Source organism: Rhamphochromis sp. 'chilingali' (genome assembly GCF_963969265.1).
Source record: "Rhamphochromis sp. 'chilingali' genome assembly, chromosome: 3".
Classification (NCBI taxonomy): domain Eukaryota; kingdom Metazoa; phylum Chordata; class Actinopteri; order Cichliformes; family Cichlidae; genus Rhamphochromis; species Rhamphochromis sp. 'chilingali'.
Window position 1 is genome coordinate 787,007 of NC_137931.1, and position 22,294 is coordinate 809,300.

The 22,294-nt window shown below is 45.1% G+C and overlaps 1 protein-coding gene across 1 annotated transcript in view; it reads right to left on the minus strand.

Moving 5' to 3' along the window:
- prkx (protein kinase X-linked) overlaps window positions 1-21,522 on the minus strand; it is a 39,818-nt gene extending 18,296 nt beyond the window's left edge. Inside the window, exons 1-4 of the mRNA XM_080878910.1 lie at window positions 20,859-21,522; window positions 8,228-8,396; window positions 7,026-7,289; window positions 658-777 (exon numbers count right to left, since the gene is read on the minus strand). Coding sequence (XP_080735036.1) covers window positions 658-777; window positions 7,026-7,289; window positions 8,228-8,396; window positions 20,859-21,006 — 701 coding nt within the window. The 5' untranslated portion in view covers window positions 21,007-21,522. The remainder of the gene's footprint in view (window positions 1-657; window positions 778-7,025; window positions 7,290-8,227; window positions 8,397-20,858) is intronic.
- Between the last annotated feature and the right edge of the window lie 772 nt (window positions 21,523-22,294).

Below are 22,294 nucleotides of genomic sequence, written 5' to 3' on the forward strand. Positions count from 1 at the left end.
TTCTTCTGCTCCATGAACACAAACCACTGCAGTGGTCTGCTCTCTCCGTGCTGCTTTATGTCTACCCAAAAGCTTATTTCAGGCATGTGAGGGAGACCTCGGTGGTTGTCAGTGTGTACCTGCCTTATTGTGTGTATCTGCAGATATTTCTCTGAGCTGTCAGACTGTAGATTTCAGCACGTCTCCCTCCACATATCAGCCGTGGCCTTGGGCCTGACTTTAACCTCCTAAGACCCAAAATCTTCCACAGGATACATTTTCAATCTCTCTTTGATATTTGGGCTGATTGGGTCCTGATGAATGTAAAAACAAAGAATTACCAGATTTTTTTCTACCTTATTTTTGTTTCTAAGAAAAATGAGAGCCACATATGAAGATATTCGTTTAAAATGTTGATAGAGCAGTAGCAGCATTACGTCCTCGTCAGTGGACATCAGGCCCTTGTAGAGCAAAATTGAGTATTTTGGTCTAAATAACCCAAAATGTGATGCCCACATATGTGGACGCAGGTCCTAGGAGGTTAAAGGTCAAACAGGTTCGACTCTGACTGCCTTTTACAAAATGAAGGAGTGCAGATTTACCCCAGTCGGTCTAATGGAGGAGAGTGCCCTCTAGTGTTTACAGCAGGTGTAGAGATGTTTAGACTGCACCACTTACCCAGCCAGCATTTCAAAGATGAGGATGCCCAGAGCCCACCAGTCCACTGCCCGGCCGTGACCTTTGCTTTGGATGACTTCAGGGGCCAGATACTCAGGAGTCCCACACAGAGTCCAGGTCCTGATTGCCAGAGAGGACATCAAATATTTATTCCATCTCCTGCTTCTTCAATCCAAACCTACTTGTGTGACAGCTGAGTTATTATGAATAACAGGTTTCATTGTAATTTTCTTTCTGTCAAAGTTATTGATTCTTTCCATATAACTAGCAGAGTAAGAACAGCTTTGGTGTGAAATGGCTTCATGTTCAGATCATAAATGAATGTTATTAATTCATCCAGTGGCTAAACTGGCCACAGAAGACCAACGTGAGCCTTTTTAGGATGAAGGGTTTCAGGTGATTCTAACATCCTTCTCATTTGTATTTGCATCACCATGATGCTTCTGCAGTTGGTCCAGAGACAAGATGCAAACACAAACAGTTCTGTGATCCCCGTTATCATTTCTTTTTGTAACCTTTATGTTCCACACTGCTAACGTGATCTGCACTTGCATTCTGGCCCAGCTGTGTCCTCTTCAGTATTACCATGAGGATGTGGGGCCTCAGTGTGGACGTGGGAAGAGTAATGGATCGATGTCTGCCTGAGTGTAATGTGGGCGGGCATAGGGCTGTTTGCTATAACCATATATATCTGATGATGATATAAAAACGTCCGTCGTTTCATTTTACGCTATCGTTTGTTTCGTGGTGTCGCAAAATAAACTGTTTACGGCAATATTTGTTCATGTTCTGATGTCACTGTAGCGGCTGTGTTCATTTCTTAAAGTTCTCTCTTTCTCTTATGTGTAATATAACCACACTACGGACGGACAAGCGCCTGTTTTTATGCGTTGTCGTTAGCAACAACGACGGTAACAGCATCGCGTGTCCGCTTGTTTATGTTCCACATAAACCTTTCACAATAAAGCTCAAGATCCTGTTGAGACTTTTCAAAATAAACTGAATCACGTGAAAGAGCAGATTATTTACAGATGAGAAGTAAAAAAGACGCCAGGTGCTAAAAAATAAAGCTTAGACTCAAACGTTAGAACAGGCTTCTCCCCGCAGCACGCCGTGTAAGAAATACAAAGAAAACGGCGCCGTTACAACTTATGTCTAAAAACGTATCGTTTCATGCATCGCTTAAAACACTCGACTCCAGCTACACGACGCACAGCAGGAAACACTTCACGCAAGTCGAGCTGCTCGAGATTCACAGAATTTACAGAAAATGTTACATTTCTGTGATTTATATCGTTATCGGACGATAGATGTCTGATATCGGGACATGAGGTTTTGGTCATATCGCACAGCCGTAGGCCGGCAGTGAAATCAAATACTGAGCAACAAATGAAGGAGGTGCGAACAATAACGGGAAGCAGGAGCAGCTTTAGAGATGCTGTCTGTGTACACTGCCTTACACTTAATGCAATATGCTGCTTTAGTCAACTCTATTCACATTTGTAAACCTCCTTTCAGTTGGGTACACACGATGATGTTACCTTCAGAACAACTTACGCCCGTTCTAGGGTGGACACAGTCTGAGACAAAGGCTCAATCGTGTCGACCAGAACTTTTCAAAATAAGTGAAATGACAATTTGTGAGGTGAAAGAATAAACATGCACAACACTGTTTCAGTCTCTCCACAAAGAAGAAGTCCATCAAAGGATCCAATACTTAGAGGAGCCTTGGAAGATCGTCCTGACTCCACACAGCTAAACAAGCACGCTGGTGAGAGCTGCTTTTGATGCATACAAACTCTCCTGTTATTGTGCAGACTCACATGATCACATGTTCCAAATCCGAGAGTGGAGAACAGATTTATAGACTGTCACGTTAATATAGTGGCAGCCATGTTTAGAGAGACAGCAATCCTGTCAAATGCTACTATTCATGTCCATAAATGCTTTACAACGTCCACAGTGTGCGAATGGAAAACACACAAAGCTTCCATTAAATGCATGTACCGACCGAGAGGTGGGACACACCCTGGACAGGTTGCCAGACTAACACAGACACACTCACACCTACACACAGTTTAACCCCTCCACCTGCATGTGTTTAGACTGGCAGGAAGTTGCAGTAACCTGGAGAGAACCCACCTGGACACTGGGAGAAAATCATCAGTGAATATGGGCAGAGGCATTTATAACTGCTGCTGTTGACCCCGCCCACATGTCCACTCTAGCATGTTTAATTGTCTCTCCCTCTCCGTCCTCAGAATTTACAGACCAATAAAAGGCTTAAACTGATCTGTATTCAGACTGGATACAGCTGGTGCTGGACACACACCCACACTCTGCTCTCACCTGGATCTGAAGCTGTGCTGTGAACCATGAAGCGCAGAACAGGAACACAAATCTGTAACTAAACTAATAAAGTACATCAGCTGCTTTGCTGCAACTGGTGACACACCAGCAGACTAATGGAACAAAGAAAAACCAGCCGACACTATTAGTCACAGCATCGCTCCTGCACATTTCAGTTAGGCGTGTTTTAAATGTGCATCACCTCTGCATCATCTTTCTGCCACAGCAACCAAAGTCTTACTCAGTCTATTACTGACAAAGCAGCCACGCCAGTGTGTGAGCGCACTGCAGCAACACTGGGCAGGTTTCATCCTCCAACACAGAACATTAGAGGACAACATCAGAAGATAAGACTGAAACACATCATCATCACTACAGCTGTTTGTCGAGGTGCTGTGATGAAATGCAGTCTAGAGCAGATTACTTACATGTGGCTGTGCATGCTCCTGTCTAGCTGACTGACACTCTCTGCATGTGCCACGCACACGCACACACACACACACACACACACACCACACACACACGCACACACACACACACACCACACACACACGCGCGCACACACACACACACACACACGCGCACCACACACACACGCGCACACACACACGCGCACACGCACACACGCGCACCACACACACACACGCACACACACACACACACGCGCACACACACACGTGCGCACACACGCGCGCGCGCACACACACACACACACCACACACCACACACACACACACACACACACACACACACACGCACACACGCGCACACACACACGCGCGCACACACACGCGCGCGCACACACACACGCGCGCGCACACCACACACACCACACACACGCGCACACACGCACACACACGCACACGCGCACACACACGCGCGCGCACACACACACGCGCGCGCACACCACACACACCACACACACACACCACGCGCGCGCACACACACACACACCACACACACGCGCACACACGCACACACACGCACACGCGCACACACACCACACACGCGCACACACACCACACACGCGCACACACACACACACACACACGCGCGCGCGCACACGCGCGCGCGCACACGCGCGCGCACACACACACACACACACACACACACACACACACACACACGCCTCTGTCAAAGCCACTTGTCCTTTGTTGAAGAGCACTTGGTCCAGTGCCAGCCTTTCATCATTTGTCACCAATATCACCTAGGTAATGACCTCTTTCAACGAGTTACCATGACAACAGTAATTTGTATGGAAATCACGTCGCCCCGGCGGAGGAGGAGGAGGCTGCTGCTGTCGGTAGAATCATACGTGGGGTGCAGGATGGACATAAGTGTGATATGTGATGATATCGAGGGATGTGTTCTTGCTCTTCACAGTTTCGTGTCGTCACGTTTGAATGTGCTGATGAGTGTATCTGCCAGCAGGGGGCACTGTGGAGACACTGGCAGCTCTGTGCTTTATCACAACCTGAACGTGGAGAGCACAACAAAGCTCGTGGCAATCAGGCAGTTGTCTTCCTATTCCAGGCAATTCTGCTGCCCTCCATTTATATAAGAGGGTCACTTGCACATCAGAAAGGTATCTGCTGTCCATCTGTTCTGCTCTCGCAGTCTGGGGGAAATGTAATCTTACACCATTATCTTTACATGTACAGCTCTGGGCGAAATGCAGAGAGAAACTGAGACCGCAGTGCAGACATAAAGCCATCTCTTCCTTCACTCTGCATCTTCGACATTCTGCTGAGGTGACCGGGAGATCTCGACTACTGTATATCTAATTCAGGCTAAAGGACGCCAGTTTCTCCTCCAGTGAAACATTTCCTCCATCTCACAGGAACATGAAGCTCTCTATGAGCTAACTGGCCAATCAAACTCAAAACAATACAACCATCCAGTGAGCAGCATGAGTCCAAGCCAAAGTGCTTTTACCTGTTGTGAACGTCCTCAGTCAGTGAAAAGCCATCAAGCTGCCTCTGTCAACTCTCCCCTGTGAACGCTTTCGTGCATCTTTTAAATTTCAGCTAAAGCCGTGACAGTGGACGTGCACCGTGTGCACAATCCAGCAGAACCTCACAGTTAAAACAGTCCTAAATAAAAAGACAAAGGGCGGCTTCTGCCTCACACGAGTGCAGCGGCTGTTTGTGTCCAGGGCTCCTGACCGATGGTCGTTTGTGCTCTTTCTCAGGCAAAGCTGCAGAAAAACAGAATTTATGCAGCAAAAATACAAAATGCCAAATTTATCCAATCACATTCAGCCCAAAATCCCACGCTTCAATCAACAACATCCAACATGTTCTATTTTATTGGATCATTTAAAAAATAATGTCACCAAATGACAGCAGATGCTGTCCGAGGTCATTTACTGTGCACGCATCCCATCCATGGATCCCACAGTAGTTACATAAACACGCAAACAACAGTAAACATTCAGATCTGTTCCCACAAAATACTCTGTTATGAGGAGAACAAACTTCACTACTGTAAACGTAATGAAGTGCAACCTGAATCCTCACAAACCAGGACATAACCGGGTATAGACGCAGCGCAGTGAGCCGCGTGGGCAGAGCACCGACAGCATTTGCAATGAAGAGGACATTTGTTCCTCACATCATTATCTTGTATGAATTACAGAGGCGTCGCTTTATAAAGAAGTGGTTACATTTTCTATTTTATGTACAGTAGGAAGGAGCTGAGGCAGAGAGGCAGGCAGATTATAATATAAAGGTTCAGTCTCACAAACTGAACCTGATATTTGCAGGTTTCAACCAAAGGTCAGCTCAGGTCTGACCTCTAGGTTTAGCAGTAGCCTGTGGGGCACAGTGAGACGCAGGGAAGGGACAGCCACCCATGTGTGCATCACATGATGCTAATCTGGGCTTTTTTCTTTGGTAACATATCTTTTAATCAGATTCAGTAAAACACACAGCAAATAAAGTCTGTGCATTAAAACTTGGACACATTAATGTGGAACAGAAAGTTCCTTCTTTCATGGTTTATTAAAAGTACTGTCAGCCTGCGGGCGCACACCTCTATGCTCTCAAAATCTCATGTCGCCTCGTTTTCAAGTTATTGCGTTTGTAAGATTTTCAGAAAACTTGACCTCCGATCTTGAGGTCATAGATCTCGTCAGTTTTAATGCGACCTGTGGTGCTGTTCTCCAGTTGGTGGATTCACACCACCTGACCATACTTCACGAGCCTCTGACGGCTGAGGGGTGACATGAAGTTCTGGTGTGAAAGAAACATGATTGCATTAGAAAAAGCAACAAGCCCAGGCTTATTGGACAATAAGGTATTATGAACATAATGTTCAATACATCTTGCAGCTGTATGTACTAAATGTTTTACTATAAACAGGCAAATGTGTTGGAAGGACACGTCTGCCGTGGATCAGACGAAGCCTTCCACTCAGTTTATGAGCACGTCTGGTTAGAATCAGCTGCTTTGTTGCTCCTGGCTTTGTTTCTATAAATACATGATATCATTTGTTATCTGTCATCTGGCTTTACAGATCATTTCAGAGACTATTCCAAATTCCTTTCAGCTCTGACAAGCAATCATCTACTTTCTCCACCAATCACAGAAGCTAATTTTCTGCAGTGGGACACCTTCAAGAGCAATCGGAAGATGGAGTCTGTGTGCTGCACAGAGTTATACACCAAATCATTGCTACCATTGCTGCCCTTTCAGGTTAAACCTCAGTTACTCGTCTCCAACATCCACGATCAGCTTTCATTACTTGATGAGGCATCGTGACTGAGGCTGAGGGGCTCATGATGGACTCGTGCAACTGAAAGCTACAAAAGGCTTGTTGAACGAAATCCACAAGAAGCTATTTTATTGCAAAACACATCTTTATTCCAAAGACAGCTCTGTATCGTCCCCAGCATCAGCTAGTGTCTTATGGGTGTTACTTGTTTCAACAATACGCATTCGTTACCTTAAATCTTTCTTCTGCATTTAGTTCTTACCTCAAAACAAATATCCAGTGAGCACACAAACACTGGTTTTTACCTGTCCGTGAGCTTCTTGGCAAAGCCAAAGTCGGTCAGACGGATGTGTCCTTCGCTGTCCAGCAAGATGTTCTCAGGCTTCAGGTCTCGATACACAATTTCTTTGGAGTGGAGGTACTCAATGGCACAAACGATCTCAGAGGTATAGAAAAGGCCCGTGGCGTTGCTGAAGCGCCCACGGCTCCGTAAGTAGCTGAAGAGCTCGCCGCCCGGCACGTAGTCCATGAGCATATAGAGAAAACGTTCATCGTGGTGAGTCCAGAACCTGCCACGTAACAGACAGCAGGGTCAAACGTGCTGTTAGCTCAGGCTTACATTTAGCTTTTATCATCACTGTCTTGTTCAGTCCTACAAGTTCACTGCAGGGCAAAACTGTTAACGTCTAAATAAGTGGAGAGAATCACATCAGATGAGAAGCTGCATCATTCTGCGGCTCTTTTATGTCCCAGTGGTGTTTGGGCAGGCGTGCAGGAAGCGTTTCAGCTGGAGGGCACTTCAGATGAACGAGGACAAAAAAGCACCGTCACTGATGAAGATGGACGAGGCTGCTGGCCTCTCTGACCCTCACATACGTTTCAGCTCTACTCTTGCTTTCACAATTTGTCATTTCTATCCTTTATGTAACACAGAAAACACAACGCTCCCATGTTACACGCTAAAGAGTAAGCGTGTTTTCTTATGATGCTTTGGATGATTATTCACACCAAAACACATCGAAACTGAGAAATGTTCAAGTCAATTTTATTTTATTTATATAGGTTGAGATCACAACAACAATCACCTCAAAGCAAACCATAACCCTGTTTGTGAAGGAGTTTCAATTCAACTCTGGATTTAACAGGAAGCCAGCAAAGAGAATGTGACAGAAACATTGCCTCTCTGCTAGTCCCTCATCATCTACACTGCCTGTAATGAAGCATGTAAGTGTAAACCGACCTGGGCCTTGCACTGAACCCTGTGGAACTCCATAATTGACCTCAGTGTGTGAACTACTCTTTCAAGGATGTTTGATATAAAGGAAGGAGATTAGCCTGTAATTAGCTAAGACTGCTGGGTCTAGAGATGCTTTTTGAGTAAAGGTTTAACTACAGCCAGCTTGAAGGCCTGTGGTACATAGCTGATTATTAGAGATAGGTTGATCATATTTACAACTGGACTACGAGCCCCCATGTGTTTGCAGATGAGATTGCGAAGAGCACTCACAGTCTGATGAGAAAGGAGTGGTTGACCTCGCTCAGCACCTCCTTCTCGTTGTGGACGTGCTGCTCCTGCTTCAGTCGGATCACGTCAGGGATCTTCATCTGCTTCAGGGCAAAGAAGGCCCTGCTCTTTTTGTCCTTGACCAGGAAGACCCGTCCAAAAGTCCCCGTGCCTAAAGTGGGAGAAACAGGGGGAAGTAGGGGGTCACACAGGGGAACTTGACCATGACAAAGGATTGTTTATCAAGCAGGAGTAATCATCAGCCTGGAACCAAGGCCGTCCTGGTGCCAGGCAGGCGCAGCTCAGGCGGGCTGCTCTTCCCAGCGTGTTGTGGCTGTTTTTAGCTGCATGTGAACGGGTTATGTGTGTGTCTTAGTTCTTATTTAATGTTTCTAATAGTACGCAGGAGCACACCAGCAAGTCTGTGGTGCAAGAGTCTTTACACCCTTCATTTTTTTAGATGCTGTTTTACATTGTGTCAGGAAAAATGCACAAAATGGATTTATTGAAACCTCTGCATACTTTTAAACATATAAGGAAAATGCAGTATTTGTGCAATTCTACCAAGCTTCACAGTCAATATTTGGTGTGACCCTTTTTTCCTTCACTACAAGCTGAACTCCTTTAATCAATCTGTAAGCACAACTCAGCTTGTTTGAAGGGCGTTCTTTGGCTGCCCTTTGTTAGGAGAAAAACTAACTTCACTATAAGCAACACTTACAGATCCAGAGGGCAGACTTATAATACTTAATGTATGAAGTTTGTGTTTGGCTAGTATATATGGTCCAAATGTTGATGACCCCTCCTTTCTTCTTTCCTTCCCTTTCTGATCACTGACACCGACTCATAATAGGAGGAGACTTCAACCTAGATTTAATCCAGAAATTGACACGCTCAGTACAGCAGGAAAAAAAACATTTTAAAGACCTTTATGCAGCTTTACACTCATCACAGATGAATCCCTCTGATGCTGACACTGCAGAACTTCTTAACAATATAACTCTACTGGAACTAAACGGATTCACCATTAGCAGCAGCAGCAGCAGCAGCAATCTGACCAAACGTAGCTATCAAAGTTCAAACTGAAGACAGACCAGAAGGTGAGCCTATACGCTTATGACGTGTTACTTTCCATCACATTTTGTTAGATAGGCTGAGACACTGGGTGGGTATATCAGGGTCTGCTTTGGACTGTTTGTGTGAGCGATTCTTCTCTGTGGCTACCTCTAAGTTCAGGTCTTCCTCCACTTCTCTTGCCTATGGTGTGCCACAAGGTTCTGTGTTGGGACCCTTATTGTTTTTGTTGTATTTACTCCCTCTTCAGCACTTATTGAGCACGTTTAAGGACATTTCTTATCACTGCTATGCAGATGATATTCAGTTATACATCTCCTTTAAGAGAAAACTGAAGTCCTTGTTTATGCTCCCGATAAATTTGTGCCCTTGGTAGTGGAAAATTTAGGCCCTCTTGCTTCATTTGCCAAATCTTCTATTAGGAGTCTTGGTGTTACTTTTGACCCAGCTCTGACGCTGGACGCTCACGTTATATCTCTGGTCCGCTCCTGTTTTTACCATTTAAGAAACTTTGCTGAGTCCTACTGTGTCACGCTCTGAACTGACAATGATCATACATGCATTTATTTCATCTTGTTTGGACTATTGTAATTCTTTGTTCACCTGTCTAAGTAATGCCTTCTTGGACCGTCTGCAGGGTGCTCAGAATGCTGCCGCAAGGCTATTGACCAAGTCTTCCAGGTACTCCCATGCCACACCCCTGCTGATCCAGCTGCACTGGCTCCCCATAAAATTCAGAGTCCACTTTTTGATTATGATTTTGGCATTCAGGGCTCTGCATGGACAAGCACCAACATACATCAGTGATCTTTTACATCCTTACATCCCCAGTAGGTCCCTGAGGTCATGTCCACTACACGAGGTTGAAAACAAAAGGAGACAGAGCTTCTGTAACTGTGGCCCCCAGACTCTGGAACTCCCATCTTCCATCGAGCCTGACATCTGTGGACTCAGTCATCTCTTTTAAAAAACAGCTAAAAACTCATCTTTTTAAACTTGCTTTTGGCTGCTTTTTGTTTTTATGTTTTAGCTTCTGTGAAGCACTTTGTGATTTCGTCGTGAAAGGTCCTATATAAATAACATTTTACTTACTTTACTTACAAACCTTGCTAAAGACGATCACATTTATAGATAAGTTTTAATCCATATCAGACACTCCATCGACCAGAGTAAATCAGCAGCTCTGCCTCTGAACTGTCAGACACCGCTCCAATATATCCAGGTAACATTACATATCCAGGTATACATTTTTCAGCCGAGCTCTTAAACCTGATCCAGTTGAATCATATTCCATTATTAAAAATGCTAGAGGGTGATCTCACACACTGAAGAACTTTACCTATATCACTCATGGGAAGAGTTGCCACTAAAATGATGAGTCTGCTGAAAATAAACTACTCATTTTCAATGATCCTAATAAAAAGTCTAAACTCTACAAAAACCAAAACATGAGTGTGATCTAGAACTGACAAATCTTTCTCACCATTTCTTATCCAATAGATCTGTTTTAAAATGGATTAAACCAAGCTTCTTAGACAGCCCTATGCTGGACCCAGAGCAAGCCTTCTGTAGAAAAGTGAAAATCTCCAGTCTGCCACCATCAGCTCCAGCATTGAGCATCATAAGTGCTTTAAAACCCTCAACATAAACACTTCTCTCACAGTCTGGTGGGAAGTCTCCACTTAGCCCATGAAACTAACACCGATTTGGAACAATCCCGATATTTATCAGAAAAAGACAATGCTTTGCAGTTTTTCACTGTGGCACGAGAAGGGGAAAAATCCAGAACATGTTCTACAAGATGGAAAATTTGTTTCATTTGAAGAACCTATAACACATAGAATCAGCAAATGCACATTTCTTGAATATGAGAAACTGAAATCATCATACAGGAAAGATTCAACCCCAGAGACCTGAATCTAGAAATACCTACTTGGGTGTCAAACGTTTTAAATATCTGTACCTCAAAAAGTTTGTATTGTTTAAAATTGACAAATCAATTTCGCTCCCAACCATAAACTGAGAGGGCAAAGTTCGTTCCAAATGGACCTCACTCAGTCGAACACGTGCACTTATTGCAAAAACAACTCTGCTGAGAATTATATGCATGCTATATGGTCGTGAGCACATGTGGGTAAGACCTATGACCACATGTCTCGTTACAGCATACCAACCTCACCCAAACTGTGCAACTTCAGTGATAGAGGTGAACTAGATATGGAAGCAAATACATCATTTATACTCCTTCTTTCCTTACGAATCACAAAGAAAAGTATCCTCATGAACTGGAAACCAAAAAAACACCTTATGCACCAATCAAAATAGAAACGGGTGGAATGTCTGCCTCTTCACCAAACCACGGACGGATGAATTTGTCTCCCTCCGGCCCCCACTGATCAATTCCACTACTTAATGGGGGTGGTTGGGTGTAGTCTCATTTCCCTGTTTGACTTGCAGGTGGGTGATGATGGTCTCTGGGACTACGGGTGCCTGGTGGCCTCCTGGGGGCTGGAGAGCTGCGGTTGCAGTTTTGGAGTGTCTATGCATCTGCCTCAGTTGGTGACGGTTGAGAAGTGGGGTGGGTGCTGCCTAACGGTCTTGGGATGTGGGCACTGGGGTGCTTGTGGTGTGGGGGACTTGCCCCCAGCTGGGCAGGGGCGAGTGCTGGGCCTGGGATCCCACGCCCGGGGTCGCCTGGTCTCTGGCTGTGTCCCTCCTTCTGTGGGGGCTGTCTGCACCTCCCTGGCCAACTCGCCGTGCAGTTTGGGCCGACCCACATTAGAATGTCCACTCTGCGCCTCGTGGGTGCCGTTAGGCCAATTGGGTGGGTTGGGGCGTCCAGGTGAGGGAACAACCGTTGTTGGGTGCAGCTTGTTTCAGACCCAGACCAGTTTGTCTCGTCCCTTTAGTGTGTGTGTGTGTGTGTGTCTGTTGTAACTGATTGGTATTGTGACACAGTGTGCAGATGAGCCCCAGTCTACTCTGTGTGGTGGGGGTAGTGGGTGCCCCAGACTCGGTGGTGTCCCGGGGAATTTTCAGGTCCCTGGAAACCTGTACCAAGTACCAAGGTGGCTGGTCTCTAGCGACTGGCCGTTGCCTCTGGTCCTCTGGGACTCTCACCCTTTGGCTGTGGACACCCCATCTGGGGCCTCCGTCCCTCTCCTGCTAGGATGGGCCTGCAGATGTCGCAGAGATGTGCTGCCTCAGGTCTTCGGTACTGTGGGGGCTACGAATGGCACGGTTGTCCTGGTTCATTATTTGCCTCTGGCTCCTGGGGGACATTACTGGGGCTTCCCATCCTCATTATGAAGCACATTTGTGACAAAGACGCAGTTATTATAACACTCGCTCACTTACTCCCAGTACAACTGTTGATTCAAGTATCTGCGTATTTTCCCATTTATGTGCTCTGGGAGTTGTACGTTTGTTTTTTCTTACAGGGGCAGCTGTTGGCGATACGGTGTGCATTTCCATTTGTATCCTTTTATTATTACTCTTTTCCCTGCCTGTCCTGCCTTACACGTCTCCATACGACACCACATTTAATGTAACAACTGAAATAACACAAATAGAAATGAATACATGAACAGATAAAAGATACAAGAGGAGCATGCAGAGATTCAAAATGTGCTTCACATCACAGTGCATTTAGATCCCAATTCTGATTGCAAAGCTACTGCAGCCAAAGAGAACTGAAGTGAGCTCCCATCAGCACAGTAAGGTTGCTGATGCTTAACTGAACCTTTTAAGTGCCACCCACAGAGAACTAAAGGGCTTTAAATACGTCTGATTACAAGCAGACTGTCAGCTACAGAGGAAGAGGAGCAAACGTTGCTGCGCTGACCCCAAACACCTACTGGTTCTGAATCATGACTATACAAGCAGCAGCTATTTGCTATTAGCTAAAGTAACACGAGAAAGTAGGTCATGAAACATGAAGCAGCAATCACAAAGTGTTTGACGAGTACTGTTCAGGGAGTGTACACGCGCACACACACACACACACACACGCGCACACACACACACGCACACACACGCGCACACACGCACACACACACACACACACACACGCGCACACACACACACACACACACGCGCACACACACACACGCACACACACGCGCACACACACACACACACACACACACACGCACACACACACGCACACACACGCGCACACACACGCGCACACACGCACACACACGCACACACACACGCGCACACACACACACACACGCGCACACACACACACACACACACACACACACACACTTCAGTTTCGTCTCTGTTCCTGTAAACTAGTTGTGCAAGTGTTTTCATGCCTTTTGCACTTACATGTGTGACTAGTATCCTTAATCTGATTGGACAACACCATTGTTGCTCGTGGGTCTTTCACGGCTCCTTATACTTGTTGCTATGAGAAACAACATTAAGAAAAACAGAATAATGTGATTCATTCAGACAGGGAAGAAAGGGCACGAGCAATCAGACCGAGTGCCGTCAGGTCACAGTGGAACTGTGAGAGTGGGCAGTAATGGCTGAGATCCCACAGGAGCAGGCAGCGTGTCCTCCTGTGGCCACATGAGGACAGTTTGTGCAGTCAGGTATTGGCCTGAGCCCAGAACTGTTCTCCTCCTAAAGACAAAGCACCAATTGGCATTTTATTCCTGCGGCGCTGATGGGCAGAGAGAGACGGCTGTGTGATATAACAGCTACTCTGAGTCACACGTGGAGCTGCTGCAGCTGCCTAATGAAATGCTGGCTGTCTCGTTCCTCAGCTTTACCTCCAATCAACCTTTGTCTCAGTCCTGTTGCTGTTGCCACAGCAACAAAGAAACAGCGGTGCACCGTCACAGTCAGGTGAACAAGTCGTATCTAGAAAAATGTCTTTTAAAATGAAAATGCTTCTGTAGGACTGTCAGTGTGTAAGAATGGTCCAAACGACCACACGCAGCCCACTCAGCTGCAACGCCCTATTACCAAAGATTATGACCGTCTGCATCAGCCCTGCTGCATGAGCTGGTTCAGGGAGACGGCGCACACCTCAGTCTTTGTAATGAGTCATTTGCAGAGGTCTAGTCAGAGAAGGGCAGTTTCTGTACTGGTCTGTAGTTGGGTTAGAGAGGATGGCTCTGCTTCTTATAATAGGACATGAATAGTGGGTGAATGAAACGCACAGCTGTGTACTCTTCAGTTGCCCTCCATGCAGACTGTGCCAAAACATTATGGTGGGAGGATTTAACAAAAGCCAGTCTGGAGAGCTTTAATGCTAGCAAGCTGTCAGTGCACTTAACTACATAATTAGCATGTTGTTAGACAAGCCTTTCCCCTCATCCAAGAACAGAACTGTTCTCACAGGCACTCGGTTATGTTACTAAGCACAGAGATGCTTTTCAGTGTTGTGATCAGACACCAAGCAGTGACACTGAAAGTGAAGGCCAGGTGACATCAGACAATAATGTACTTTGAATTGAAACTGATCCATAACTCTTCATCTACCTGTTTGCTTCTGAAGCTTAGACAAAACAACTGTACTGTATGCAACAGCACACATTCCCACTGCACCGCCAGTTCCAATAAATAAATAAAAGCAGCATCAACAAATCCCCAAACTGTGAGTGACGGTCACAAAGGCCACCGCAGCATGTGACAGCAGCAGACTCACCTAATGGCACCAGAGAGCTGTCTTATGTTTTCAATGACAATTAAAGTGCACATATAAAGAGCTTTAGCTGGTCTGTTTTAGCCACCAAATCCCTCTCATCAGACAAAATGAGTTGGCAAATAGGATTTTTATGCCGTTGCTTCCAGAAACAGCGGATGAATGCGATCCCCTGCTGCACACCTGCCCAGCACTCATTAGGCTTTGGCTTGTGTGCAGCCTAATGCATATTACCAAAATGCTGCATGTTAGACTATTCATCATTTTGAAGGCTCCTTACATTGTTTCTTCATTCAAAAAGACAGCAGAGGTGACAGATGGGTGCAGTTTCCACCCTTTAGTAAACAGTGACTAACTCAAATCGTTCTGCCAGGGGAACTTTTTTCATTTGATCTTGATCCAACTATACAACAAGGAGAACTTTAAGACCCATAACAGACTGGGTGACTCACATATGTGGAGGACACTCACACACACAGGCAGCAGATGAGAAGTTCAACTTGAACCACACAGAGATACAAACACATGTTCAGTTCATACAGAGAGGAAATGCAACCAGAAGAAGGAGGAGGAGGAAAAATTCTATAAAATAAATCAGAGAGGATTTTAAAACAGGGCCCAGCGAGCCATCAGGGATCACAGCTGTAAAGATATTTATTATATAAACTGTCATTTCCAGGTGCTTTTAATCTGACCATGACAGCTAATATTAGGCTTGTAGTTATTCATAAGACGTTTGGAGTGCTGTAGTAAATTAAGGGAACTGATCCAATGTCTGGAGTGCATAGCAGTCAATGACTCAGAAAGCTGGACTGGACATTGTGAGAATGAGCCAGGTGTGCAGGAGTGACAGACGGATCAGGGCTGGGTTGAAGTGACATCGGGGGGACTCTGAGCCCCTTCTTCCTTGGACTGGCGATGGACAGATTCACAGACGAGGCAGATGAGAGTTTGCTTGGACTATGATGTTCTCAGACAACATTATTATATGCAGCGAAAGAGATGAGAGCCTGACAGGTAGGGCTGAACGATTATGGAAAATAATCTAATTGCGATTTTTTGCCCCAATATTGCGATTGCGATGCGATATGCGATTATTTTTTAAGGTCTTTGTCTTCTGTATTATTAAACAAAGACAAGCAATACATCATATAGTATGGCCAATACTATATTACATTAATTTTAAACTGTTCTTTCCTGGAAGACAGACCTCTGTTATGATGACATGAGGTGATGCATGAATTGATGACTGACATTTTTATTTAACTTCTTCAATCACAACAGTATATTTGAACATACACAATAGTTTATTTTTAGCTTACAAACATCTGAGCATAAAGTGCTGACAAGGAACCCTGGTGTAAACATTAAAATGAAAGTCAGTACAATGTGCAGATTGCAGAAATATACATAAACAAAATCAGTGGCTTTACCACACTCAGTTTTTCGACATCTGTGAACTACTAGACAGTCATTCAATTAAAAAATAATATTAAATAAATAAAACTAATAAATAAAAAATACACACATCTTACTGATCTCTGCAGTCAGTAACATTACACATAAAGTGCAAACATAATAGCAATTGTATAAACACACACACAAACACGCCTTTAAAGTTTAAAGGCGTGAAATTGGACGGTCTAGTTCTGATTAGCGTCACCGCTGTCTCGGTGGAGTTTAATAAACTCGGCCGTCTGCTTCTTGCTATCTAAAATATAACCAGACACTGGTGTAAATTCTCCACTGTCTCATACTTCTGTTTAATAAGTTTTCTGTTTGACGTTTAGTCAGCTGTGTGAAAACCAAGGAGGAACCCACCCGGGGGATTAATAAAGTTTTATTTTATCTAATCTAATAACTTTAATCTCAGCCAAACCGATTTACTCACGAACAAACAAAACACTGAAAAAAGCCCAACAATAACATTTTTAGGTTGTCTAAGTGACTTATATATTACGTTTAACCCGAGCAGCGAAACTCCGCGGTGATCTGAAAATGATGTGCCGGGAGTTGTGCCGTTCTCGGCCGCATCAGTAACCCTCGAGCTCCCGGCTAGCTGTCGAGCTGGTGGGTAGCAGACGCCTCTGAAAACGTCGAAGCACTTTTGCAAATATGGGATATCTTGATAAACCGAGCAGATATTTGATGTTTACACAGCTACTTTCTCGCCTGAAAATATGTTAAAAGTTTATTTTGTGACCCAGAAAGATTAGTATGAGTAATTTTAAAACTTAGTAGCGGCCGCCATTGCTGGAAACTGGAGTTTGGCTGGGCCGCGCTATGAATTCTGGGATATGGTAGTAATTTGGACAGCCTTCGGCACGTCGCTGTGACGTAATCGGTCTACAAATGCGGCCTCAGGAGGATGCAGCCCATGAATTTGGACATGTCCAGAGTATAATCGCAGCCTTTGCGGTTAGAAAATTGCACTTGATCATGTCGCGATATTATCGCAAATGCGATATATCGTTCAGCCCTACTGACAGGTGGAGGTATGCACTGGAGAGAAGAAGGATGAATGTCAGTAGAAGCAAAACAGAAAACATGCATGTGCATGAGAGGCAAACAGGTACAACAATAAAGACACAACAAGCTGTGAAATGCCGCAAACATCCACAGCAGTGCACAGTGCAGAAGAGGGGTGGATCAGTGTGGAGAGGGTGGAGACGAGCGTCAGGGTGACAGCAGCAACAGGAAGGTATGGGTTTGATGCACACTCAGTCCAGGAGCGCTGATCCTGTTCATCTGGACTTTTGTGACATCAGTATAAGACATCATGAAACTCGCTGAGCTTGAGTAAACTGGTCTTTAAGTGCAAACTCTATGACATGCTCCTTTCATCCCTACAGACAGTTACACATCCAGTTTACACAATTGTAAATTGGATATCTAACGGACTCGAGCTTTTCTGAATTCAAGTAACGTGTGGCACGTGCATTTGTTTGTCACACTGATTTAAAAAATGCAGTGCTTAAGAGAGATCAGGGGGTTGGGAAGCGTATCTGTAACCGGAAGGTCGCCGGTTCGATCCCCGGGCTCTCTGTCCTGGTCGTTGTGTCCTTGGGCAAGACACTTCACCTACCGCCTACTGGTGTTGGCCAGAGGGGCCAGATGGCGCGATATGGCAGCCTGGCTTCTGTCAGTCTGCCCCAGGGCAGCTGTGGCTACAACCGTAGCTGCCTCCACCAGTGTGTGAGTGTGAGAGTGAATGAATAGTGGTATTGTAAAGCGCTTTGGGTGCCTTGAAAAGCGCTATATAAATCCAATCCATTATTATTATTAAATCCAGCCCACGGCTGGCTGGGCTGTAAGTCCTCTGGGTAAGAGTCCGAAGGTTTCTGCCCGAGTTCTTGTGGCATCACGTACAGCAGGTGCCAACAGTGAGGTGTCCTCACGGCAGCCTGCTGCCTGAACATGTCCAACCTCTGCCTGGGCATGTTCATGGCAGCTTTCTGATCTCTACAGCCCAGATGACACATGGGTCAGGTGACATTATTGGCCTATCAGATATCAGCATCAGAATCCTTCCAGAGGAAATTATGTTTAAAAAGAAGAAGAAGAAGAAGAAGAATACTTTTCACTTCCATAACAATTCATAAATGGTGTCGTCCCATAGTTTTATTCAATTGGATGCCATTTGTAGTCACTGAAATGCAAATCTGTTCAGTTCAAACGGCACCAAATCGAGTTGTTACTGAAAGATGTGACACCTTTATATTTATTGTTTACTGATAACCACGAGCCTTCATTCATTTATACTAGCTGACCTGAGCAAAGGGTAACCTCCACACAGTTATGATGAAGCACACTGACGCCCAATACTGACTGAAGTATTATTGGATGAGATACTTATTTGCAGTGTTTGCATATTAAAAGGATAAAACTATTATTTGTGTTTAAAAAGTGCGACATTTCTCTTTAAGTCCTGGACTGACGCGGAGGTGCAACCCTGGCAGGGATGGATGTGCCAGCAGTTACACAGAAACACCAGCAGCCTTCCTCACCAACTCAATTCAGTCAGCAAAGACAATATGGTGCCGAGTGATCATGGGGGGTGGAGCCTAGCACACTCCAGACAACCATTCACACCCATGGGTAGTTTAAAATCATCAATTAACCCAACCCCACCAAATGCATGTGTTTGGAGGACGCTGGATTACTCAGAGAGACGCCACGCAAACATGGGTAGAACACGCATGCAGAACAGGCCAGGTGGTGGATTCCAACTCAGGACCTCAGGACCCACCATGCACCCCCCCACTGGTGTGGGTCCTGATGCTGCTCAATGGATAATGTGTTAATAACAAATGGATGCCACATTTGATACAAATGTGGAAAAAAACTACAGTAAGCTAAATTCAAAGAGACTCCAAAAACCAAAGTGATAAACTGATGCAGCAGGATACTCCTTATGTGCCTGTATGGACGTCTGACAACATGGGGGACGCTCCTAATGAGACAAGGGACAGGGTCTCCTCGCAGATCTGGACCAGGGCATCGTTGAGGTGAATCTGGGCAGGTTAGGTGGACCAAAACATGCTGCTCTACTGGATTTAGGTCAGGCATAGTGTGCATGTACACCACACGGTGTGTGGGGGCACAGCTGAAAAACAGTGTTGTTATTGACACTGGTGCTTATATTGTTCTAATTTTTTTTTAAATGCCTCTTACTTTTTTGTACCATATCAAGTCTGAGCGCACCTAATAATCTGACCTATGGAACCCATATTATATGGATAAAGTCATCAGGAAGGCCAGCTCTGTGCTGGGATGCACCCTGGACCCAGTGCAGGTGGTGGGAGACAGAAGGACTCTGGCCAAAATAACATCTCTGATGGACAGAGTCTCCCAGCCCATGCATGTAGATGTTGCTGCAGAGCTGCTTCAGTGACAGACTGCTGCATCCTCGATGCATGAAGGAGCGTTTCTGCAGGTCCTTCCTCCCTGCAGCTGTCAGACTGCACAATCAGAACTGCTCCCAACAAACAGAGGTTTACATCAGCGCTTTAACTGCACCTTTCAGTATCCGGCTCTGTTTGCACACTACAGCCTGGGCTTGCCACTTATCTGTACTCTAATTTTAATAACTGTACAGTACTCTGCTTTGGTAACTATTGTCCATGATGTAAATATGTAAAAATGGTGTTTGTTCTGTTTGAATATGTGGTTTTTGCTGCTGATACAACCAATATGAGTATTTAAATGAAAAAAAAAGGTAAGCTTAAAAGTTTGGTGGCGCGTACCCTGGGAGGGGTGACGGGCAGCAGCAGCAGCAGTAGTGAGCTTACACTACTGGGAAAAGTACAGATAAAGAAACGGTAGAAGATTCATTCAGACCAGAACCTTCAATTCCAACAGTTTCTATGGGAATGAATCAAAGTCAGGATTCGGTCTATCAGACCTGAGCACAGCACAGTCGATGACTCCAAACAGCCACACACTGGACACTGAATGAAAACGCAGAAGAGTGAACGTGTGAGTAAGAGTGACACACTGCACGCTCACAGTTCAGACCAACCGAGGGATCATTTTAATGAGGAAACAGAACAGATCCGATTGTTTCACAGCAGAGAACCTTTCAGTTGGCAACGACTGCCAATAACAGGAAATCACTGAACACTCCAGCAAAGCTTCTGCTTCCTTAGAACAACATGTTACGATCATAGAAACCAATCAGCACAGACTGTAAAACTCTCACCCTGCACACCATCAGCACCTGGTCCAGGTGTGACCAGCTCCAGCTTTATGTTTTTAAGGAAAAGATCTCAAATATGAAAACTCATCTATTTTAAAAAAGGTTTTCTGGCGTCAAACACCTCTGGGGAACACCCCGCCTAAGCCTAAGATAAGACACCCGAACAGTTACGGACAAATCAAATGTTGTGGTCAACTCACCGACTGTGGCGACAGTCTCCAGGTCATCAAGGCAATATGTGCGGTTATGTGGTGAGGCGTCCTCAGCTGAGCTGCTCGCGTTGCTTTTACTGTCTTTAAGGGCGTTTGTCTCACTGTTGACTCCGACCTTTGCTTTGGATGACGCCATCGCTGACTTTCGGAACTATTCTGGGACTATGTGGATCTATAAACATCCAGCCAGGGGCAAACTGAGCGAACACCACGCATTTCTGGAGACGGACTTCTTCGTCAACCTTGCACAGCACGTCGGATACCAGTGACTGGGGCTTGCCGCCCTGGATGATTGCAAAAAACCTCCTAAAGTTCACCTTAATAAGCTGAGTTAACTAACAGTCAATGGGGAAAATAACCGCAGATTGAAATGACACAAAGAAGCCGGTCACAGGTGCACTAGTCTGTAGCGTTAGCGGCTAACACAGTGTCCATGGAGAATGCAGCGCTGCACATCTGTTCAAGCATAATGAAAGTGGGCTTCATACGCCGCACAACGCAGTCCTGCATAAACCACGGGCCTCTCCCGACATATCGTCAGTAATTCTCCCCATTATTATCGCAACTACAACAACAGACCTCACCCTGAATTTCTTCTTTCTGTCCACATCGACCAGGAAGAGATTCCGGTCGCTTTTCAAGTAATTTCCGGTTAGGACTTTCAGAAGAAAAGAAAACGAACCGGTTTACTGGATAAAACGAGAACGTGAGCGAGATCCGAGTTTTCCTTCATCATTGTCGTTTTACATCTGCACGTTAAAGAAGCGGTATATGTGCAAAGTCTGAAAAAATGCAAATATTTTCTATGTTATATTAGTCAACGTCTTGAACGTGCTGTCTTACTGGAAGTGACCTGGCACGGAAACTGGATGTTGACGAACAATCGGTTAACGAATAAAACGAATTAGTTCCGAGACGTTAACCAATCATGTGTGAGTCATGAGTCAGGGCGTGGTGATGAAGACAGGTACCGGACCCCGAGCTTTAACAAGCAGACAAAGCTATTACAGTTTTTGCCCGTTGCTTGAACACATTTGGCAAAACGTCGCTCATTGTGCCAAAACTCTAAACACAAGTAAACACGACACAACACTGGGAAATATACCATTCACATCTGTGCCAAAATGAAACTCCACTCCCAAAACCTAAACTCTGCTGTCAAAACCTAACATTCCTCTGTCAAAATGTAACTCTGTTGACAAAATGACACATACCTGCATCATATGCAAACACTTACAGAGCAGGAGGAACACACTAGTCTTCTTTACATAAAACACTGCAGTCCTTGATTTCCATTGTGTATTCAGAAGGCACATTTACAGGAGACACATTTCCAAACAACCAAAAATACAAATAGACCTACTCAATAGTGTACATCGCAGTACCATGAATTCAGATAAAGCAAAAAAAAAAAAAACCACAAC